General features: G+C 45.4%; 1 protein-coding gene across 2 annotated transcripts in view; it reads right to left on the bottom strand.

The window, feature by feature from the left end:
* The window catches only part of ppp2r2bb (protein phosphatase 2, regulatory subunit B, beta b), a 93,682-nt gene that overhangs the window by 43,873 nt on the left and 29,583 nt on the right, over positions 1 to 20,226 (bottom strand). Inside the window, exon 1 of one of the 2 annotated variants that reach the window (XM_084170981.1) lies at positions 13,498 to 14,121. The exons of the other annotated variant lie outside the window; for it this stretch is intronic. Coding sequence (XP_084027107.1) covers positions 13,498 to 13,567 — 70 coding nt within the window. The 5' untranslated portion in view covers positions 13,568 to 14,121. Of the gene's footprint in view, positions 1 to 13,497; positions 14,122 to 20,226 lie in introns of those variants that run through there. 2 annotated transcript variants of the gene reach the window in all.

Genomic DNA, 20,226 nt, shown 5'->3' with positions numbered 1-20,226 from the left:
ACATTGGAAAGGGGACATACCGATGGCAGAGCAGGTCAGAGAATTGTGTGCGTACTCCACCCATGTCAATTGCTGCGACCAGGAGTGGGGGTTGCGTGAAGTCATGCATCGCAGTGCCTTCTCGAGCTCCTGATTAGCCCGCTCTGACTGCCCATTGGATTGGGGATGGAATCCGGAAGTCAGACTGACTGTGGCTCCCAGCAGGTGACAGAACTCCTTCCAAAAAGCGGAGGAGAATTGTGGACCACGGTCAGAAACTACATCCTTAGGCAGTCCGTGGATCCGGAAGACGTGTTCCAGGACCACCTGGGCGGTCTCCTTGGCGGTTGGGAGCTTGGGGAGGGGAATGAAGTGTGCCATCTTGCTGAAACGGTCAACTATGGTGAGAATGACGGTCATGCCACTTGAAGGGGGCAGCCCCGTGACAAAGTCAAGGGCGATGTGAGACCAGGGACGTCTGGGCACAGGCAGGGGCTGCAGCAATCCGGCTGGGGGCTGGCAGGACGACTTGTGTTGGTTGCAGATGGGGCAGGCTTGGACGAATTCCCGTACATCCTTCCTCAGAGAGGGCCACCAGAACCTCTGGGCGAGCAGGTTGTAAGTGCGGGTGGAGCCAGGGTGACAAGCTAGGCGGGAGTCATGTCCCCACTGAACGACCTGGGACCTCAGGTCTTCGGGGACAAAAAGGCGGTCAGCTGGGCAAGTGCTGGGACCTGGCTGGTTACGGAGAGCCTCCAGCACCTGTTCCTCAACAGCCCAGGTCAGAGCTGCAACGATGCAGGGACTTGGCAGAATCGACACAGGGTCCTTGGAGGGGGTGTCATCCTTCTGGAATTGACGGGAGAGGGCGTCTGGCTTGGTGTTGCGTGATCCAGGCCGGTATGACAGAGTGAAATTAAACCTGGTGAAGAACAGGGCCCAGCGGGACTGCCTGGAGTTCAACCGTTTGGCCGTGCGGATGTACTCCAAGTTCTTATGATCGGTCCAAACGAGAAATGGAATGGTGGACCCCTCCAGCCAGTGACGCCACTCCTCCAAGGCAAGCTTCACAGCCAGCAGCTCACGGTTCCCTATGTCGTAATTGCACTCAGAGGGGGACAACCGACGTGAGAAAAAGGCACAGGGATGGAGCTTCCTATCCTCCGCAGCCCACTGAGAAATCACAGCACCAACTCCCACATCCGAGGCGTCCACCTCCACAATGAATTGCCGGTCCACATCAGGCATCTGGAGGATGGGAGCGGAGGTGAACCTCACCTTGAGGGTACTGAAGGCTTTGTCGGCTGCTGGGGTCCAGGTGAAGGGTTGCTTGGTGCTGGTTAGAGCAGTGAGAGGGGCAGCAACGGTACTGTAGTTCCGGATAAACTTTCTATAGAAGTTAGCAAACCCCAGAAACTGTTGCAGCTTCTTTCTGTTCTCCGGAACTGGCCATGAAGTGACTGCTGATACTTTGGCAGGATCCATTTGGATACTTCCCTCTGCCACTATGTACCCCAGGAAGGCCACTGTCTTGACGTGAAACTCACATTTCTCTGCCTTGGCGTAGAGGGAATTCTCCAGAAGACGATGAAGGACTTGCTGGACATGGCGGGTGTGTTCAGACAGGTTTCTGGAGTAGATTAAGATGTCATCCAGGTAAACGAAGACAAACTTGTTTAACATGTCCCGCAGTACATCATTCACTAGAGCCTGGAACACAGCAGGAGCATTGGTGAGGCCAAAAGGCATACCCAGATACTCGTAGTGGCCTGTTGGTGTATTGAATGCGGTTTTCCATTCATCTCCCTCCCGGATCCGCACTAGGTGGTAAGCGTTTCTGAGATCCAACTTGGTAAAAACAGTGGCTCCCTGGAGCAACTCAAAAGCAGAGGTGAGCAGAGGCAGAGGGTAACGGTTTTTCACTGTGATGTCGTTGAGTCCCCTGTAGTCGATGCAGGGGCGAAGAGATCCGTCCTTCTTCCCCACAAAGAAGAAGCCAGCACCAGCAGGAGATGAAGATGAACGGATTAATCCTGCGGACAGAGAGCCATTGATGTAGTCCTCCATGGACTTTCTTTCAGGAGCAGACAACGAATAAAGACGACCCTTAGGAGGGGCTGTTCCAGGGAGGAGGTCGATGGCACAGTCGTACGGTCGGTGAGGGGGCAGAGATGTGGCTCTTGCTTTGTCAAACACCTCTCTGAGACCATGGTAGCATTCTGGGACATTGGAGAGGTCAGGAGCGGAGTTAGTAGGTACTGGCCGAGGGGGTAGTGCGGCAGCAAGCAGGCAGGTTCGGTGGCAGTCCTCTCCCCACTCCCTGATCACCCCGGTCACCCAGTCGAGCTGAGGGTTGTGCCGGCGGAGCCATGGGTAACCCAGGATGAGGGGTTGGCCTGGAGAGGGGAGCAGGTGAAACTGGATAGTTTCTTGATGGTTTCCGGACAGACCCATCGAGACCGGGGCCGTGACATGAGTGACCGATCCGAGTAAGTGTCCGTCCAGTGCCCGGGCAGGAATAGGAGGTGTCAAACGGAGGTTCTCCAGTCCCAGTTGGCGTGCCAGCTTGATGTCCATTATGTTGGCTTCGGCGCCAGAATCCACCAGAGCAGCCAGGGTGTGAGTTGAGTCAGAGAGGCGGAGGTGAACTTGCAGCAGGGGTTTGCGGTCGGAGGACTGGATGGTCATTGAACTCAACCGGACTCCCCCTATGCCCGGTGAGCTTCGGCCCTTTAAAGGGCAGGTTACCACATGATGTCCATCACCTCCACAATAGAGGCAGAGGTTTGAGGTGAAGCGTCGCTGGCGCTCTGCAGGAGTGAGAGAGGCTCGCCCAATCTCCATAGGCTCAGACTGATCAAGCTGACCTGGGTGAGTGGCAGTAGATGACAGGAGCCCAGTCGGATCTCTCCGAATGCCGGTAGTAGGTGGACCTTGGCGCCCCCTCTCACGACGACGGGTCTGTATCCTTCTGTCGATCCTGACAGTTAGTGCGATGGCTTCATCAAGAGTGGAAGGCAGTTCATGGGAGACCAACTCGTCCTTGATATAGTCAGCCAAACTATGGAAGAACGCGTCCACCAACGATGGTGTGTTCCAAGAACTTCGTCTAGCCAGGGTTCGGAAGTCGATGGAATGGTCTGCGACTGTACGTCTGCCTTGTCGAATACTGAACAGTTCACGAGACGCCTCTGCGGTTGGTGAATCCAGGTCAAACACCTTCAGCATCTCCTCAGCAAACAGGTCGAAGGTTGCACATGCGGGGGTTTGACGTTCGAACTCTGCTGTTCCCCAGAGTCGAGCTCGGCCCGTCAGGTGAGTGATGGCATACCCAACTTTAGCCCCCTCCGTGGCGAAGGTCCTTGGCTGCAAGGAGAACTGAAGTCGGCAGCTAGTCAGGAATGGCCGGACCTGGGTTGAATCGCCGTTGAACCGCTCGGGGTTTCCAATCTTGGGTTCCGGAGCAGCGGCTGCAATGACCGGGGCAGGTAACTCGGGGGCAGGGCTGGTGGGCAGACTGGCTGGGGTCAGGTTGGTGAGGAGTTGAATGATCATGGCGAGTTGTTGTTGCTGCTGCTGGAACTGCTGCTCATGCTCATCGGTTTCCATGTCGGGGAAAGTGTGCGCTGAGTCCATAATGGTCAGATCGTACTGTCACGGTTCAGACAGACGACCAGAGGACCACAATTGCGTCACACCAGAAAGTTTATTAAACTTAAGGGAAAAGGGAAGTAGGGAGTGAATGAAGGCTCCAGGGGTAACAGGGATCCCGTCCAATGTGCTGGGTCTGTGCCCCCCCCAGTGGCAGCGATGCGTCCTATGAAGCCGGTGGTGGGTGGTCCAGAAGTCCTGGGGGGGGGGAGACACAGACACAACAGGGCGGAATGAAACAAGGCAGCAGTACAGTTCAAGGGAAATCCAAAATACGTAGTAGCAAGGCAGAAGGCTGGTCAGAGTTACCGGGATTGAAGAGTAGTCAGGAGTCGTAATGGCAGAAGCAGGTCTGGATCTCCTGGGGCAGACGAGTATCCAAAAATCAGGCAGGTCCGGGGTCACAAAACCAGGGTGAGCCAGAAGCGCGAGCAAACAGGTTCCGGGTGTGAGCTTTGCAGACGATCTGACACCGGAGAGCTGAAAGACAGGGCCTTAAATACTGGGAGAGGTAGTGGGTAATGCAGCGCAGCTGGCAGAGTAATTAGAGCAGAGCAGAGCAGGGACAGGTGGAGCTAGTTAGGCTGAGTAGAGAGAGTGGTGAGCAGAGTGGAAGAAAATAAGGTGGTAACCCGGTGGAGTGAGAGGCTCATGACACCATCAGGTTCTAAAACCCAGATGTATTTGCTCATCATAAACCATGAACCCAATCAAAGTAAACCAAAGTCAGATTATATAAAGGAACACACTCTAGGGTTTATGGACTTTGGGAACGTTCTCCTCTTTGGTTTGGTGCATCTACTTTGCTTGTAAAGCCGTCACTCAGGGAGTTAACATACTTCCTGAGAGTGGTTTGTAGGATCTGTTGACAGGGCATAAACAGAGGCCTCTCAACTTGAGTAGTTGAGTGTGAAGGGCAATTTCAGTTAGTTCTTTATCCTTAGTCTGATGTACCTTTTGCGTGGCCTTATCCTAACCGAGTAAGACATATTTGTCCTTATTTAGCTTAGTAACACTATCAACCTGTATAATAATGTCAAATTTATTCATGGCATAATTTAAAACGAATTATAGTCACAGAGTTGTCTCAGGTGGTGATTGATGGGGTTGTGCTAAAGGTTTCCAAGCACAGATTCCTTAGCCTATGCCGTTTTCGAACGGCCAGCAATATGCTCAAAGCTACAGTGCATTCGGAAAGTATTCATACCCCTTCACTTTATCCACATTCTGTTACGTTACAGCCTTATTCTAAAATTGATGAAATTGTTTTTACCCATCAATCTACACTACCGGTCAAAAGTTTTAGAACACCTACTCATTCAAGGGTTTTTCTTTATTTTTACTATTTTCTACATTGTAGAATACTAGTGAAGACATCAAAACTATAAATAACACATATGGAATCATGTAGTAACAAGAAAAGTGTTAAACAAATCAAAATATATTTTATATTTGAGATTCTTCATATAGCCATCCTTTGCCTTGATGACAGCTTTGCACACTCTTGGCATTCTCTCAGACTTTGTCCCGAAGCCACTCCTGCGTTGTCTTGGCTGGGTCGTTGTCCCGTTGGAAGGTGAACCTTCGCCCCAGTCCGAGGTCCTGAGCGCTCTGGAGAAGGTTTTCATCAAGGATCTCTCTGTACTTTGCTCCGTTCATCTTTCCCTTGATCAGGACTAGACTCCCAGTCCCTGCCGCTGAAAAACATCCCTACAGCATGATGCTGCCACCGCCATGCTTCACCATAGGGATTGTGCCAGGATCTTGTTTCTCATGGTCTGAGAGTCCTTTAGGTGCCTTTTGGCAAACTCCAAGCGGGCTGTCATATGCCTTTTACTGAGGAGTGGCTTCCGTCTGGCCACTCTACCATAAAGGCCGGATTGGTGGAGTGCTGCAGAGATGGTTGTCCTTCTGGAAGGTTCTCCCATCTCCACAGAGGAACTCTGGAGCTCTGTCAGTGACCATCAGGTTTTTGGTCACCTCCCTGACCAAGGCCCTTCTCCCCTGATTGCTCAGTTTGGCCGGGCGGCCAGCTCTAGGAAGAGTCTTGGTGGTTCCAATGTCACGATCGTCGGTAAGAGAGGAGGACCAAGGCGCAGCGTTGCAGGCAAACATACTCTTTATTTAGCGATATTACGACAAAATAAACAAAACGATAACGTGACAGTTCACAGTCTAACACAAACCACCTCGAAACAAGATCCCACAACTGATGTGGGAAAACAGCCTCTATAAGTATGGCTCCCAATCAGAGACAACCAGCCACAGCTGACACTCGTTGCCTCTGATTGGGAACCACTCTGGCCAACACAGAAATACCATACCTAGACTCCCGACATAGAAAACAACACATAGATCTACACACCCTGGCTCAACATAACAGTGTCCCCAGAGCCAGGGCGTGACATCCAAACTTCTTCCATTTAAGAATGATGGGGGCCACTGTGTTCTTGGGGACCTTCAATGCTGCATAATGTTTTTGGTCTCCTTCCCCAGATCTGTGCCTCGACACAATTCTGTCTCTGAGCTCTACGGACAATTCCTTCGATCTCATGGCTTGGTTGTTGCTCTGACATGCACTGTAAACTGTGGGACCTTCTATAGACAGGTGTGTGCCTTTCCAAATCCTGTCCAATCAATTGAATTTACCACAGGTGGACCCCAATCAAGTTGTAAAAACATCTCAAGGATGATCTATGGAAACAGGATGCACCTGAGCTCAATTTCCAGTCTCATAGCAAAGGATCTGAATAATTTAAATAAGGTATTTCTGTGTTTATTTTGTATAAATGTGCAAACATTTCTAAAAGCCTGTTTTCGTTATGGGGTATTGTATGTAGATTGATGATAAAAAAATGATTCAATACTTTCCGAATGTACTGTACAGTAGCCCGTCTTCCTCCCTCTTCCACCTCCCGCCCGTATCCATTTTGTGAGAATTGGGAGGTCCATGAATCTCTGTCCCTGTCAGTGTGCAGGGAGGGAGCCGAATGGGAGGGGAGAGGATGAGCCCTCTAAGAGGCTGAGATCTGATTAGAGAGGGCACAATCACCACGTGACACCGCCTCACTCACACACACATCACCCATTGCGTGCATTCACTCAGGACTAATCCACACCATTCAAATTCAAGCCCCATCTCTCAGAAGGAAGATCCTCTCTCCCAAAGGTTTGCTGAGGGAAAAGAGATCCCAGTGGTACTGTAGCGTTCCCTCTCCGAGAGACAACATAGATAGAGGACCTTGGACGTTATGTTACCTCTGCTCTAATGTCCTGATCTAATTACTGCTCTGGTCATCAGTCATAATAACACAATAAGAGGGTTTTTCTTATTTTCTCTTCAAATTCTATCAAATAGATTTTATAATGCCTTTTTTTTTTACATCAGCACAAAGTGCTTTACAGTATCCCAGCCTAGACCCCAAAGAGCAAAGCAGAAGTGAGGGGATTGGGGACTAAAATGGTGATAGGAAGATACATGATGCTCCTCTCACGGTATCATACAATAGGTTAAAGTGCACAGTCTACGTTTTGTCTTTTCTTCTAGTGGAGGATGCTAACAGTGGCTACCACAGTAGTAACAGGCAGAGGGAAACCTAACATGCATTAAAATATATTTTAAAAAATGATGAGTCATTAATTATTTATCTGAATGTCAAACAAGTAGCATCAGACCATCATAAGGAGAACAGTTTACCCCCCTGGCCATTTCTACGGGTTTCTCCTGATTCCTAACGACATATTCCCTGCTCTAACTTCCATGGACAGTGCACTCCAAAAAGGTCATTTATCTCCAAGTCAATTATATTCCCCCTAAGGTAACAGTGCATCTGAAACATCTGGGGATGAATAGCATTGTTGTTGTGATTCAAAGCTTTAGACTCTTAAAATACCCAGTTGTCTGCACCTATCCGCATCTCCCATTACATTTTACATTTACATTTTAGTCATTTAGCAGACGCTCTTATCCAGAGCGATTTACAGTTAGTGAATACATATATATATTTTAAAAATTATTTTTTTTATTTTTTTTATATACTGGCCCCCCGTGGGAATCGAACCCACAACCCTGGCGTTGCAAACGCCATGCTCTATCAACCTCCCATGCTCTATCAACCGCCATTACTCTAGACAACCTCCCAGACACAACAAACAGAGTAGATGACAGTCATCTACATGGGGTAAATTTCACACCTTAAGTATTAAATTCAAAATAAAATAAATCTTAAACATGAAAAATAAAGTTGAAAATGTCAAAAAAAAAGTGAAAGGATGTAAAAATCAAAATCAAAACAAAAAAACTTGCAAGCAAATTATTTTAAATTGAGAGCAAAACTCGAATTTAAAAGCAATAATAAATTATTTGAAAACTAATGCAAAAATAGTTTTCAGTTTTCTATTTCAATTACTATATATTTAATTAATATGTTTACCTAACTAGTTACATGGTTTGTTATGACAGGTATTATATAGATATGCTTCTAATATCCATTCTTTATTGACACGTGACGATTTTTAAGTATGTTAGCTTAGTTGGCTTGCTTAGTTGTCTGACTAGTTAGCCAAATGGAATGAATCGCCAGACTCTACATGCCTGTAGCTAGCCACTGCCAGCCGTAGTGAAAGGTTTGTCCATATGTTTTTAGTAAACCAAGTGATTGTCACGTCCGAATAGGCCATTGTGATTTTAGACCCATGACGAATGTCTCCATTTAGCTAGCTAGCTACATCATTGTATTTAGGCCATGGACTCGTGTAACCACCACTTAGCTAGCTATTTATCTAGCTGGAGACATTCATCATGAGATTGAAATCACATTACGCCCTTTACGGTCAAAATAATTACTTGGTTTATGGAAAGCATACGGTCAAACCAGTCATACAATAATGTATGTAACTGAATTACCCCTAGCAAAACATTCTGGACTAGCTGGCTATTGAAGCTAGAGACATTTATTGGGCAAGTCGGTTAATGCTTTTCCCTTGTTGCCCCTATATCCAGCTAATGTTCACTGTGTTCAGCAGAGAGAGTATTCAGAGGTGGTTTCGGCTGCACACAGCATAATCTTTGTGCTATTGACTAGCCAATAGAAAAAAGACACCCTCCTCTGTCTATCCTGCTCATTGATTGGGTTAGGATGAACCGTCACTCCAAAACTAGTGGGCCTATAGAGACGTATTATCTACTCCTCCCTCTAAACCCCGCCTTCACAGAATTTGTTTTCCAAATCCCACAATCAAATAAAACTGCCATTGAAAGCAAAGAGACAGACAGAGAAAGAAAAGATCTGAGTAACCTAACCAAAGGTAGTAACTGAAGCACAGCTGGCTGGTGGCACCTTAATTGGGGAGGACGGGCTCAATATAATGGCTGGAATGGAATTAATGGAATGGTATCAAACACATGGTTTCCATATGTTTTAATATGTTTTAATACCATTCCATTCACTCCATTCCAGCCATTATTATGAGCCGTCCTCCCCTCACCAGCCTCCTGTGAACTGCAGGCAAGAGCATAGGTGAAATAGATTCAACAGTTGGTTGTTGGAAAATTTGAACTGAAAACTATTTTTGCATTAGTTTTCAAATCATTTGCTATTGCTTTAACATTATTTGCTTGCATTTTACTTTCAATTTGTTTATTTTTTATCTCATCTTGCATTATTTCACTTTTCCTCAAAAATATAACTTAATTTTTCATGTTTACGAATGTTTGTATTTTGAATTCAATACTTAAGGCAGGAAATGTACCCCATACACCTATTTCATGTCAACTACTTCATCATAATACGAAATTGTAACTATTTTGCACTATGGCCTATTTATTGCCTTACCTCCATAACTTACTACATTCGCACACACTGTATATATATTTTCTGTTGTATTTTTGACTTTATGTTTTGTTTACCCCATATGTAACTCTGTGTTGTTGTTTTTTTCGCACTGCTTTGCTTTATCTTGGCCAGATCGCAGTTGTAAATGAGAACTTGTTCTCAACTGGCTTACCTGGTTAAATAAAGGTGAAATAAATAAAATAAAATAAAAAAATAGACTGAGATGACATGAGCTGTCTTTATAGAGGTATAGAGGTTATGTATGCCATGTGTTTTAGTAGTAATGGTAAGATGGAGACAGCAGTCTGGTGGCCTTGAGATCCTCTCCTTTCCCTCCCATACAAATGCAGGCCGACCTTATAATAGGACACAGCCACAGACAGCAGATTGGGAGGAGGGAGGAGGGGGGTTGTAAATATTCTTCTGATGGATGAGAGAGGATGGTACCTGAATTATTTACACTGTGGTCTTTGGGGAGAAAGGGGGGGGGGGGGGGGTGCTAAGCTCCTGGTGAGTAGGTGGAGGGGGGTGGGGGGCAAGGGTTTGGTAGTCTGTAGGTCAGTGGGTGAGGCAGGGTCGTTCACTCGGAAACAGGCTTAACATGGGCTCTTAGGGATGGAGGAGGGGAGAGGGGGGTTACTGGCAGCCTTCAGCCCCCCTCCAGCCCTCATGCCCTTGAGAAGGTGCTAGAGACGGCAATAGTAGTAATGTGCTTTTAGGGAGGAGAGGTGGGGGAGGGGAGAACGTAATTTGTCTACAATGTGTTGCCTCAGAAATTGTATGATTTACTCATTATTCCCAATTAGATTGTGAGGAGTATTAAGAGACAATAATATGAGGAAAATCACTTCACAATTTGTCAATTGACTCTACACTTTTGGGGGGGGGGGGAATCGCAAAAAAAGTGAAAATATATTCATGTAAAGGTAGGTAGGCTAATATGAATATGAACAACATATTGGGTGAAACCCATTATTGAAAACGAATATCTAGCATTTCTTGATTGAGAATTTGCCTGTAATAACATTTTTTATAAGAATTCAGATTAACCTGAATAAAAAATATTATTTTACTCCTGCTGCTCACTTTCACCCGAGGCTCCTGTCTTCACCTCAGTACCTTCATACATAGAGGAGAAACTAGAGAGCCGTAAGAGCCTGTAACATCTATGTTTCTGTAAAAACCTTCCATTCCCTCCAGGATATGCAGCACTAAAAGACTGCAGAACACTACAGTATAGATCTTACAGTTACCCATAAAGTGAAATGAGCAGGGTACGCTTCCCTCTAAGACAATGCAACAACACTTTCAGTATAAAGAGGTGAGGGTGATTAAAGATAGAGAAAATGTTTTGGTCCTGGCTGGCTTTGTTGTGAGAGAATGGGAGAGAGAAATGAGAGTTAAGCTTGTCTTATGTGTTGCATTTGTCTGAAGCCAGTGGCATCTGCCTATCTGGTGGTTCAGCTTAATCCTATATGGTTATTTCAGCTCTCTCTCTCCTCTCACTGCCCAACCCCTCATCCATCCATCCATATTTAGCTTTAGATAACAGAGGGGGCTGGGCTCAACATGATTTCTCTGCTTACTGTTGCCTAACTCTTGATATAGCCCTGAATCAATAAATCAAAGCCATGTGCAAGATGAAAATCAAAATGAAGAAGAGCAGAATCCTCTTTGTGGCTTTGCTTAGTGTTGTTATCTTGCATATTTCAGGATTGACATAAAACAGACAAAATGCATAGAGAACTCATCTTTAATTCTGAATAGCAAAAAATCTGGTTATCTCATCTTGTATTTTCAAATACTTTGTTGCATCCTGCAGTACTCTGACACCAGCAACCCCAATGCTTTATTCCACTGCTATAGGCTACAGCACAGACTCTAAACCATTCAGCATAACCAACCATAGGGAAAGCAGGTTGAATTTTCTATAACTGTGAGTGTCCTTTACATTTACAACCAACCTATAGGATGTTGAATTTAGTATTATATTTTTATTAGAAAAAATTATATGGATTTCACATGACTGAGCAGGGGGGCAGGCATGGGTGGGCATTGGAGGGCATAGGCCCACATTTTTTACATTTTAGTCATTTAGCAGACGCTCTTATCCAGAGCGACTTACAGTTAGTGCATACATTTTCATACTGGCAGCTTGACAGCTAGGCCCACCCACTGGGGAGCCAGGCCCAGCCAATCAGAATGAGTTTTTCCCCACAAAATGACTTTATTACAGACAGAAATGCTCCTCAGCACCCCCCCCCCCCCCCCCCCCTCAGACAACCCCACAGGTGAAGAGGCCGGATGTGGGGGTCCTGGGCTGGCGTGGTTACACGTGGTCTGTGGTTGTGAGGCCGGTTGGATGTACCACCAAATTCTCTAAAACGATGTTGGTAGAGAAATGAACTTATGGTAGAGAAATGAACATTACATTCTCTGGCAATGTGGCATTACGTTTTGTGACAAAACTGCACCTTTTAAAGTGGCCTTTTATTGTCCCCAGCACAAGGTGCACCTGTGTAATGATCATGCTGTTTAATTAGCTTCTTGATATGGCACACCTGTCAGGTGGATGGATTATCTTGGCTAAGGGGAGGAACCTCTTGTTTCTCATCCAATGGGTTTTGAGAAGGAGGCGAGGATAGAGGAAGTGAGGAGAATGCAATTTAGATTCTCCCACTGAGTCTGCTCTGATCCGCTTCTCATGCATCGGGATGTGCGTAGCCTCAGTGATTAATTCGGAATACACAGAAATTGACATATCCGTGACTGCATTGTGCATTCTCTAATATCTGAACATCTCAATATATAATGCAACACTATAGGCTAACGCAAGACAGCCATTCATTCTATATAGCCTAACACTTGTTCTTCCATAATGGATTTTTTCTGAGAAAGAGACTGTACAGTAGCCTGGCTAGTAGCCTAGGCTATAGACCAAATGTTATTGTCATTTCAGACAAGCATAGTCATGACAACTCCGCGGGAAATTGAAAAATCACAATTAAAAAATAATTAATGTATATAAAAATTAAAAATAATCTGAAAACATTAGTTTACCAGGCCTTTATTACTCCTGTATGAGCAGAGAAAAATACTCGTCAGCAGAGCGGGAGAACTCCCCCACACACACAAAACAACTTCCAGCAGCCATGCAACTCAGTATGGTAACACACCATTGTTGTTCCTAATGTCATGTGCCGCACCCCCTCAAAACTGTGTAGCATACCAAATTAGAACAATTCCGATGATAGCCTACACATGCCGCAGGTGGAACACAGGTTCACATTCTCTTTAAAGCGATGTATTCATTCAATATAGATAGATACTGTAGCTATCTACTCTGCCAAAGAGCTAGCCCAAGGACCTTACGTGTTCTGTTTAGAGGCGAATTGGCTCTGGCAGCCAAAACAGCCAAATACTCCATCTAAACGTTAATCAATTCTCAATTGTGATACGGTTCTAGAAACATAAAGCCCCCTACCTCCAAATCACATAAAACATAATTTCACAAATGAAAAATGTACACTGTTTTAACCGATTTTACCACAGTCGCAGCTGACAGTATTTTTCTGTGACAACATGTTTGTGGCGTCCGTCTTCCATTTGAAGACAGGTGTTCAGAGACGCAGATAACTCATTACCACAGGTACACCTCCTTCCTATGTTTTCCATAAACAAGCTCTGTAACATGGAAATATGACCTTGTCGGAACCCCAACCCTATAAACATGTGTAGTAATTTAACCTTTGTTTTTTTGAAAATTATTTATCGATGATATGAAAGATGTAGGCCTACGTTCCTTATGTTTCCAAAACCGTACCGCAAGAGATGCGTTTTAACTTGTCGGTGCTCTTAACAAAACTCCCCCAGTGAGAAGATACTATCGTCAATAGGCGCTAAAGTTACGTACTTAGGTCTATCTAAGGGGTACCATAGAGCATGCTTTTGTGGAACAGTTGATGGCACACAGAGCTACTGGCCAGAAGGTTGAAGATTCGAGCCGCACTCCCTGCCTCTATCATTACAATACCTTCAGTTGCATAGTTGTGGTCCCGGAGGAAGCTGTTGTTTATTTTGCGGGTGTCGATTTCTTCATCCATTTGTGACACTTATTTTGTAAGCCAGAAACAGAGAAACAAGTATCCATGGTCCTGAAACATCGCTTCAGCACAGGGTCGGCGCAAGCTGCGCGCTGTTCGTCATGATTCGACCCTTTCCAGAAATAAGAATGTGGAAAAGAGGAAGAAACCTCACCGTTTGCTCCTGAACGAATAAATAACCGTTCGATTCAATATCATAGGAAGAAAGAGCCTGTCCCTTTCGAGACGTTCGGTGTGTCGTTGGGTGTCAGGCAATAATAGGCTCAGATTAAAGTGTCAGAAAACGAACTATAAAACGGACAGCAAGAAAATAGCTGCGCATTTCCTCTCCATTGCCAGAGGCGCAATAAAGCAGTCCAGAAATCAGTGCAGGGAGAGCAGGGTGTGTGAGCAGGTTCTTATTTTGCCTCAGTCTGCTTGCATCGCAGGGCCAGTTTCCTCTTGGATCACCCCGTTTCACCTCGACGTGTCGCTCTGCCGCCAAACCTCACCGGGTGCTTCACTGCCAGCCTGCTGTTGCCACTGCTCCATTCGCGCATTGCGTTACTGGCTCCGCCCAGACAGCTTGCCTCTGTCGACCTGCGTCAGCATCACAGTGATGTGTGCGCACATGCGGGGGCAGCGCGTACGGATGCACCCTCATATCAGGGGGATATGGTGGCCACATATGTTATCTTTGTTGATCAACAAACATACAATATAAAGGATACCATTCAAATCCTTTCTGATAATTGTTACCCCAAAAAGTGTGTGTGTGTGTGTGTGTGTGTGTGTGTGCCTGTCTGCCTGTGTCTCTGTGTATGTGTGCCCACGCTGTAATTTCCCCTAGTTGGGTTTGGGCATGGTGGTGGTGGTGGTGTGTGGCTGTCAGAGACCTCCCCCTACCCATCCTGCCCCTACATGTTAAATAATCTCTGCTGTAGGAGAATGTTTTAACAGCCCACTGCCCTTCAGCTAGGTCTGGATAAATCACAGCCATTATCTACATCCCCCAATGGTGAAGGTCACTGATGCAGGCCATGAAAATAAGTTCCATCCACCCCACTTATGACCAGTTGAATATTCCCAATCTAATTGTCTCCGCACCATGACAAACCATTCCCCTCAACCCCGTAATCCTTTTAATTAGGAGATAGTCCTCACCAGCCACTGAATCATCTGGGTTGACATTCACTCTAAATGGTATAGAATCTGTCTTTGCCGTCATGGGGTCTTAACATACTGTTATGATAATTCTATTTGGGCACTGACGGGTATAAGCAACAGGAAGCGGGAATTAAAAAGGCATTGATTTTCTCCAGAATCACCACACTGGGATGTGCTCTATTAGTGGGAGACTGCATTAGAGAGGCCTTCTGATGGATGACATTAACAGGCAGAGCTCATTGCTGTCCTTGGGAAGGAGGAGGGAGCAGATGTATTATTCTGTATCCAGACAGACAGGCAGGCACACACTAGCGTGACAACACATAAGCCCTGATCCTCACACACACACGCACACACGCACACACAGGGTTCTAAGGGGCTTGCAGAGAGACCATTTTATTCTGCAATGATACTGTAGGGGGTGGAAACAGCCTTGAGGAAGCCAAGACTGAGATCAATAATCTGACTGCTTTAATTAAAGCTTCTGCTTCCAGGACATACAACCAAAGCAGCAGTCTGTTGACTGAAGCCTCTATTGGCCTGTTTTCTGTCAAATATACCACCGACCAAACCCGATTCCAATCCAATGCCTCTGTATTATAGTGGTGAGGTGAGGGTTGAGAGAAATATATATGACATGTTCTTCCACACCGATCTCGACAAACCATTTCTGTATGGACCTCGCTTTGTGCACGGGGGCATTGTCATGCTGGAACAGGAAACGGCCTTCCCCAAACTGTTGCCATAAAGCTGGAAGCACAGAATCGTCTAGAATGTCATTGTATGCTGTAGCGTTAAGATTTCCCTTCACTGGAACTAAAACAGCCCCAGGCCATTATTCCTCCTCCACCCAACTTTACAGTTGACACTATGCATTGGGTCAGGTAGCGTTCTCCTGCCATCCGCCAAACCCAGATTCGTCCGTCAGACTGCCAGATGGTGAAGCGTGATTCATCACTCCAGAGAACGCGTTTCCACTGCTCCAGAGTCCAATGGCGGCGAGCTTTACACCACTCCAGCCGACGCTTGGCATTGCGCATGGTGATCTTAGGCTTGTGTGCGGCTGCTCGGCCATGAAGCTCCAGACGAACAGTTCTTGTGCTGACATTGCTTCCAGAGGTAGTTTGGAACTCAGTAGCAAGTGTTGCAACCGAGGACAGACGATTTTTACACGCTACGAGCTTCAGCACTCAGCAGTCCCATTCTGTGAGCTTGCGTGGCCTACCACTTCCTGACTGAGCAGTTGTGAGCGTGTTCATGTTTGCGTGTACTGTGTACACACACATACACTACCAGTCAAAAGTTTGGACACACCTACTCATTCAAGGGTTTTTCTTTATTTTTTGAGTTTTTTTTTGCAGCAATTCGACCATGAAGGCCTGATTCACACAGTCCCCTCTGAACAGTTGATGCTGAGATGTGTCTGTTACTTGAACTCTGTGAAGCATTTATTTGGGCTGCAATTTCTGAGGCTGGTAACTCCAATGAACTTATCCTCTGCAGCAGAGGTAACTCTGGGTCTTCCATTCCTGTGGCAGTCCTCATGAGAGCCAGTTTCATCATAGAGCTTGATGGTTTTTGCGACTGCACTTGAAGAAACTTTCAAAGTTCTTGAAATTTTCCGGATTGACTGACCCATATCTTAAAGTAATGATGGACTGTCGTTTCTCTTTGCTTATTTGAGCTGTTCTTGCCATAATATGGACTTGGTCTTTTAACGCATTAAGAAGGAAAGACATTCCACAAATTAACTTTTAAGAAGGCACACCTGTTAATTGAAATGCATTCCAAGTGACTACCTCATGAAGCTGGTTGAGAGAATGCCAAGAGTGTGCAAAGCTGTCATCAAGGCAAAGGGTGGCTATTTGAAGAATCTCAAATTTAAAATATATTTTGATTTGTTTAACACTTGTTTGGTTACTACATGATTCCATATGTGTTATTTTATAGTTTTGATGTGTTCACTATTATTCTACAATGTAGAAAATAGTAAAAATAAAGAAAAACCCTTGAATGAGTAGGTGTGTCCAAACTTTTGACTGGTACTGTAAGTGTGATCTCAGAATCATCAGTCATTGGAGTGCATATTGCAGAGTATTCCAGCACAATACAAGTGTCAGCATCCCTCCTCTTATAATGGGACTCCTGCTTCTAAGCTGTGAGAACCACAGCTCCACTCATCGAAAACACACAGACAATAATTACCTAATTATAGCACACAATCGCTCTTGTGGATGCCGTCGTAATTACATGACCTGGGGATGGAGCCTGATGAGAACACACAGTGCTGTTCTCCACAGAGAACATGGCCAGGGTCTGCCTCCAAATTGGCTCTGACGTTCAACCTAACCCCTGTGCCCTCCTGGCTCCTGGCTGCTGCAGTGGCTATGGGGAATACTCCTGATGTTTTGTGTTCCCTCTCTCCCATCCCCCATCTCTCTCTCCATATCCCTCCTCCCATCCACACCAAGCCCAGCGCCACCACCTCAGTCAGTGTGCTCTGTTCACCCAGGAGAGGTAGCTAGCTCCACAGCTCCACAGCTCTAGTTGTGCAGTGCTATGGTTCCTAGCCATCCATCCTGCCCTTAAACACTGAGGCTGAGCTCATACCTCAGCAGGCCAGGCACTGAGTCATAACTCTATCTCTGCATCCATGGGAACAGAAAACGTCAGGCAGGTCTTGATGATCTCGCAGTCCCTATAGAGGGACACACAGCATGGAGAGTTAAGAGAGATCACTACATAAAACACAGCGAGACACATGGTCCAGACTAACCCTATAGAGCACTAATGGAGCATCCGTGATTACAAATGCAGAGCACAAAGTGGCGGGCTCTGGGTGGCCTAATTGAATTGATAGCAAATAGGATTGAGCCATATGAAGATCTGGCCAGCTGCCGCGGTGAGGAGGAGCAGAGGGAGACGTTCGCCAGGAGCAGGAGAACCTGGTAAAAAGCGCCCTGCCAGCTCCAAATGAAATAACCACTCCTGATAGGCCAGCTCTGGATATGAACTACTGACCTGGAATCAGCTTACAGTATCACTGTACTGTATATAAAAGAATGTTACAACAAGACCTCACCGACTGCAGAACTGTCAAAACTGCCCTCCTGAATAACGACTGTTAAGCGTAGAAAGATGCAGGTAAAGACCTATTTTGAAGAAAAAAATGAAAAAGCTAATCATAAGGGCATGGTTTTGTGGGTTTGATTGTTGATATATTCTCCTCAGGTGGTGAGGTTTCAGAGGTTGCCTTATGGAAAATGTTCTTATAGCAGTAACATCATCTGAATTAGCTACGAGAGGGGAAATATTTAGAAAATCAGTTCTGCCGAGCCCCTGTCAACTCAGACACCCCGATATGCTCCACAAACTTCTGTTAGGAAGAGAGCCAAGTCATCTATTTAGGCAGGGGGAGGGGGTTTGGAGCTGCAAGGTAGAGTAAAATAGAAGACAGGAAGGAGAGGGTGATAGAGGGTGGAGGAGAGAGAAATACATGGTGAGCAAAATATTGTACATTTTTTTTACATTTTAGTCATTTAGCAGACGCTCTTATCCAGAGCGACTTACAGTTAGTTTATATAATATAGGTCACATACTCACAGGATGGAAAATGGATTCAGTGAGAATCCTAGAATTGTCCATAATAACGCAGATTGCAGAAACAGCCAGAATGAGATGGACTGAGCGAGAAAAGAAAGAGCGGGGAGAGAGAGAAGAGAGAGAGAGAGAGAGAGAGAGAGAGAGCGAGTGAGAGAGAGAGAGAGGGAGAGCGAGTGAGAGAGAGAGAGAGAGAGCGAGTGAGAGAGAGAGAGAGAGAGAGAGAGAGAGAGAGAGAGAGAGAGGTGCAGTAGTCATCATGATTTAAGAAGGACTATTAGATTACCCTCCTGCAGGCTGCTTTTATCGCTCTCCCCAGCCTGCCTTTATCTTGTTTACCTTCTCTCTCTCTCTCTCTCTCTCTCTCTCTCTCTCTCTCTCTCTCTCTCTCTCTCTCTCTCTCTCTCTCTCTCTCTCTCTCTCTCTCTCTTCTTCTCTCTCTCTCTCTCTCTCTCTCTCTCTCTCTCTCTCTCTCTCTCTCTCTCCCTCCTCTCTCTCTCCTCTCTCTCTCTCTCTCTCTCTCTCTCTCTCCCTCTCCCTCTCCCTCTCCCTCTCTCTCAATTCAATTCAATTCAATTCAATTCAATAGACTTTATTGACATGGCAAGTAAAATGACTTACATGTCAAAGTATAGATATAACAAAAATGGTGGGACCAACAGCAATAATAATAATAATAGTAGTAGTGGAAATGGGATTAACATTAACAGCAACAACAATATTAAAGAGAATAACAATACATTAAAGCAATAGTAGTCGACCAATCTCAACATGACTGAGAAGACACATTACATGGTATGAAAGCCAAAACAAAACAGGAAATATTATTGACATTACATTACATTTTTCACTGGCTGTCCCTCAGGTTGTGGCAGGAGGACACATATTTGGCTGCCCAATATTTCACCCAATAAATATTGGATTTTTTTTCCTCTTTTATAGTTTCAAATTCTTTGTACTGAATGATAATTTTGGGAAGATTCTCTTAGGTCTGAGTATTTTTCACAGTGTAGTAGGAAATGCAGCTCTGTCTCTACCTCTCCCCGGGGCATAGCCAGACTGTGCTCACTGAATCTGTACCTAGTCATTGTTTTCCTCAGTTTTCTATCAGTCACAGTGGTCAGATAGTCTGCCACCATGTACTGTCTGTTTAGAGCCAAGTAGCATTGAAGTTTACTTTGATTTTTTTGTGGTGTCTTTCCAATAGGTGATATATTTTTATTTTTGCTTTGTGATGATTTGGTTGGGCCAGATTTTCTGAGTGCTGTCCTGAGGCTCTATGAGGTTGGTTTTGTTTAGTGAACTGAGCCTCAGAACCAGCTGGCTGAGGGGACTCTTCTCTTGTTTCATCTCTTGACATAGTAGAGCTGTGTGATGGAATGTTTTGGGGTCACTTGTTTTAGATGGTTGTAAAATTTGATGGCTCTTTTTTCTATTTGAATAAGGAGGGGGTATTGGCCCAATTTTGCTCTACATGCGTTATTTTGAGTTTTTCTTTGCACTTGCAATACAGTCTTGCAAAATTCTGCATGCAGTATTTCGATTGGATGTTTGTCCCATTTGGTAAATTCAGTATTAGAGAGCGGACCCCATACTTCGCTACCATATAGAGCATTTGGTTCTATAACTGATGGAACATTTTGAGCCAGATTCTAATTGGAATTTCGATTTTAATATTCCTTTTAATGGGCATAGAATGCTCTTCTTGCTTTGTCTCTCAGCTCATTCACAGCCATGTGAAAGCTACCTGTATTGCTGATATTTAGTCCTAGATACGTGTAATGTTTGGTGTGTTCTAATAGAACTGTGTCCAAATAGAATTTATTATTTGTAGCACCAGGTCATCTGCGTACAGCAGACACTTGATTTCAGTGTAGTGTTAGGTGAGACCAGGTGCTGCCGATTCTTCTAAA

This window comes from Coregonus lavaretus (genome assembly GCF_964263955.1).
Source record: "Coregonus lavaretus genome assembly, chromosome: 10".
Taxonomy (NCBI): Eukaryota; Metazoa; Chordata; class Actinopteri; order Salmoniformes; family Salmonidae; genus Coregonus; species Coregonus lavaretus.
This window is presented reverse-complemented; position numbering and strand designations above follow the sequence as displayed.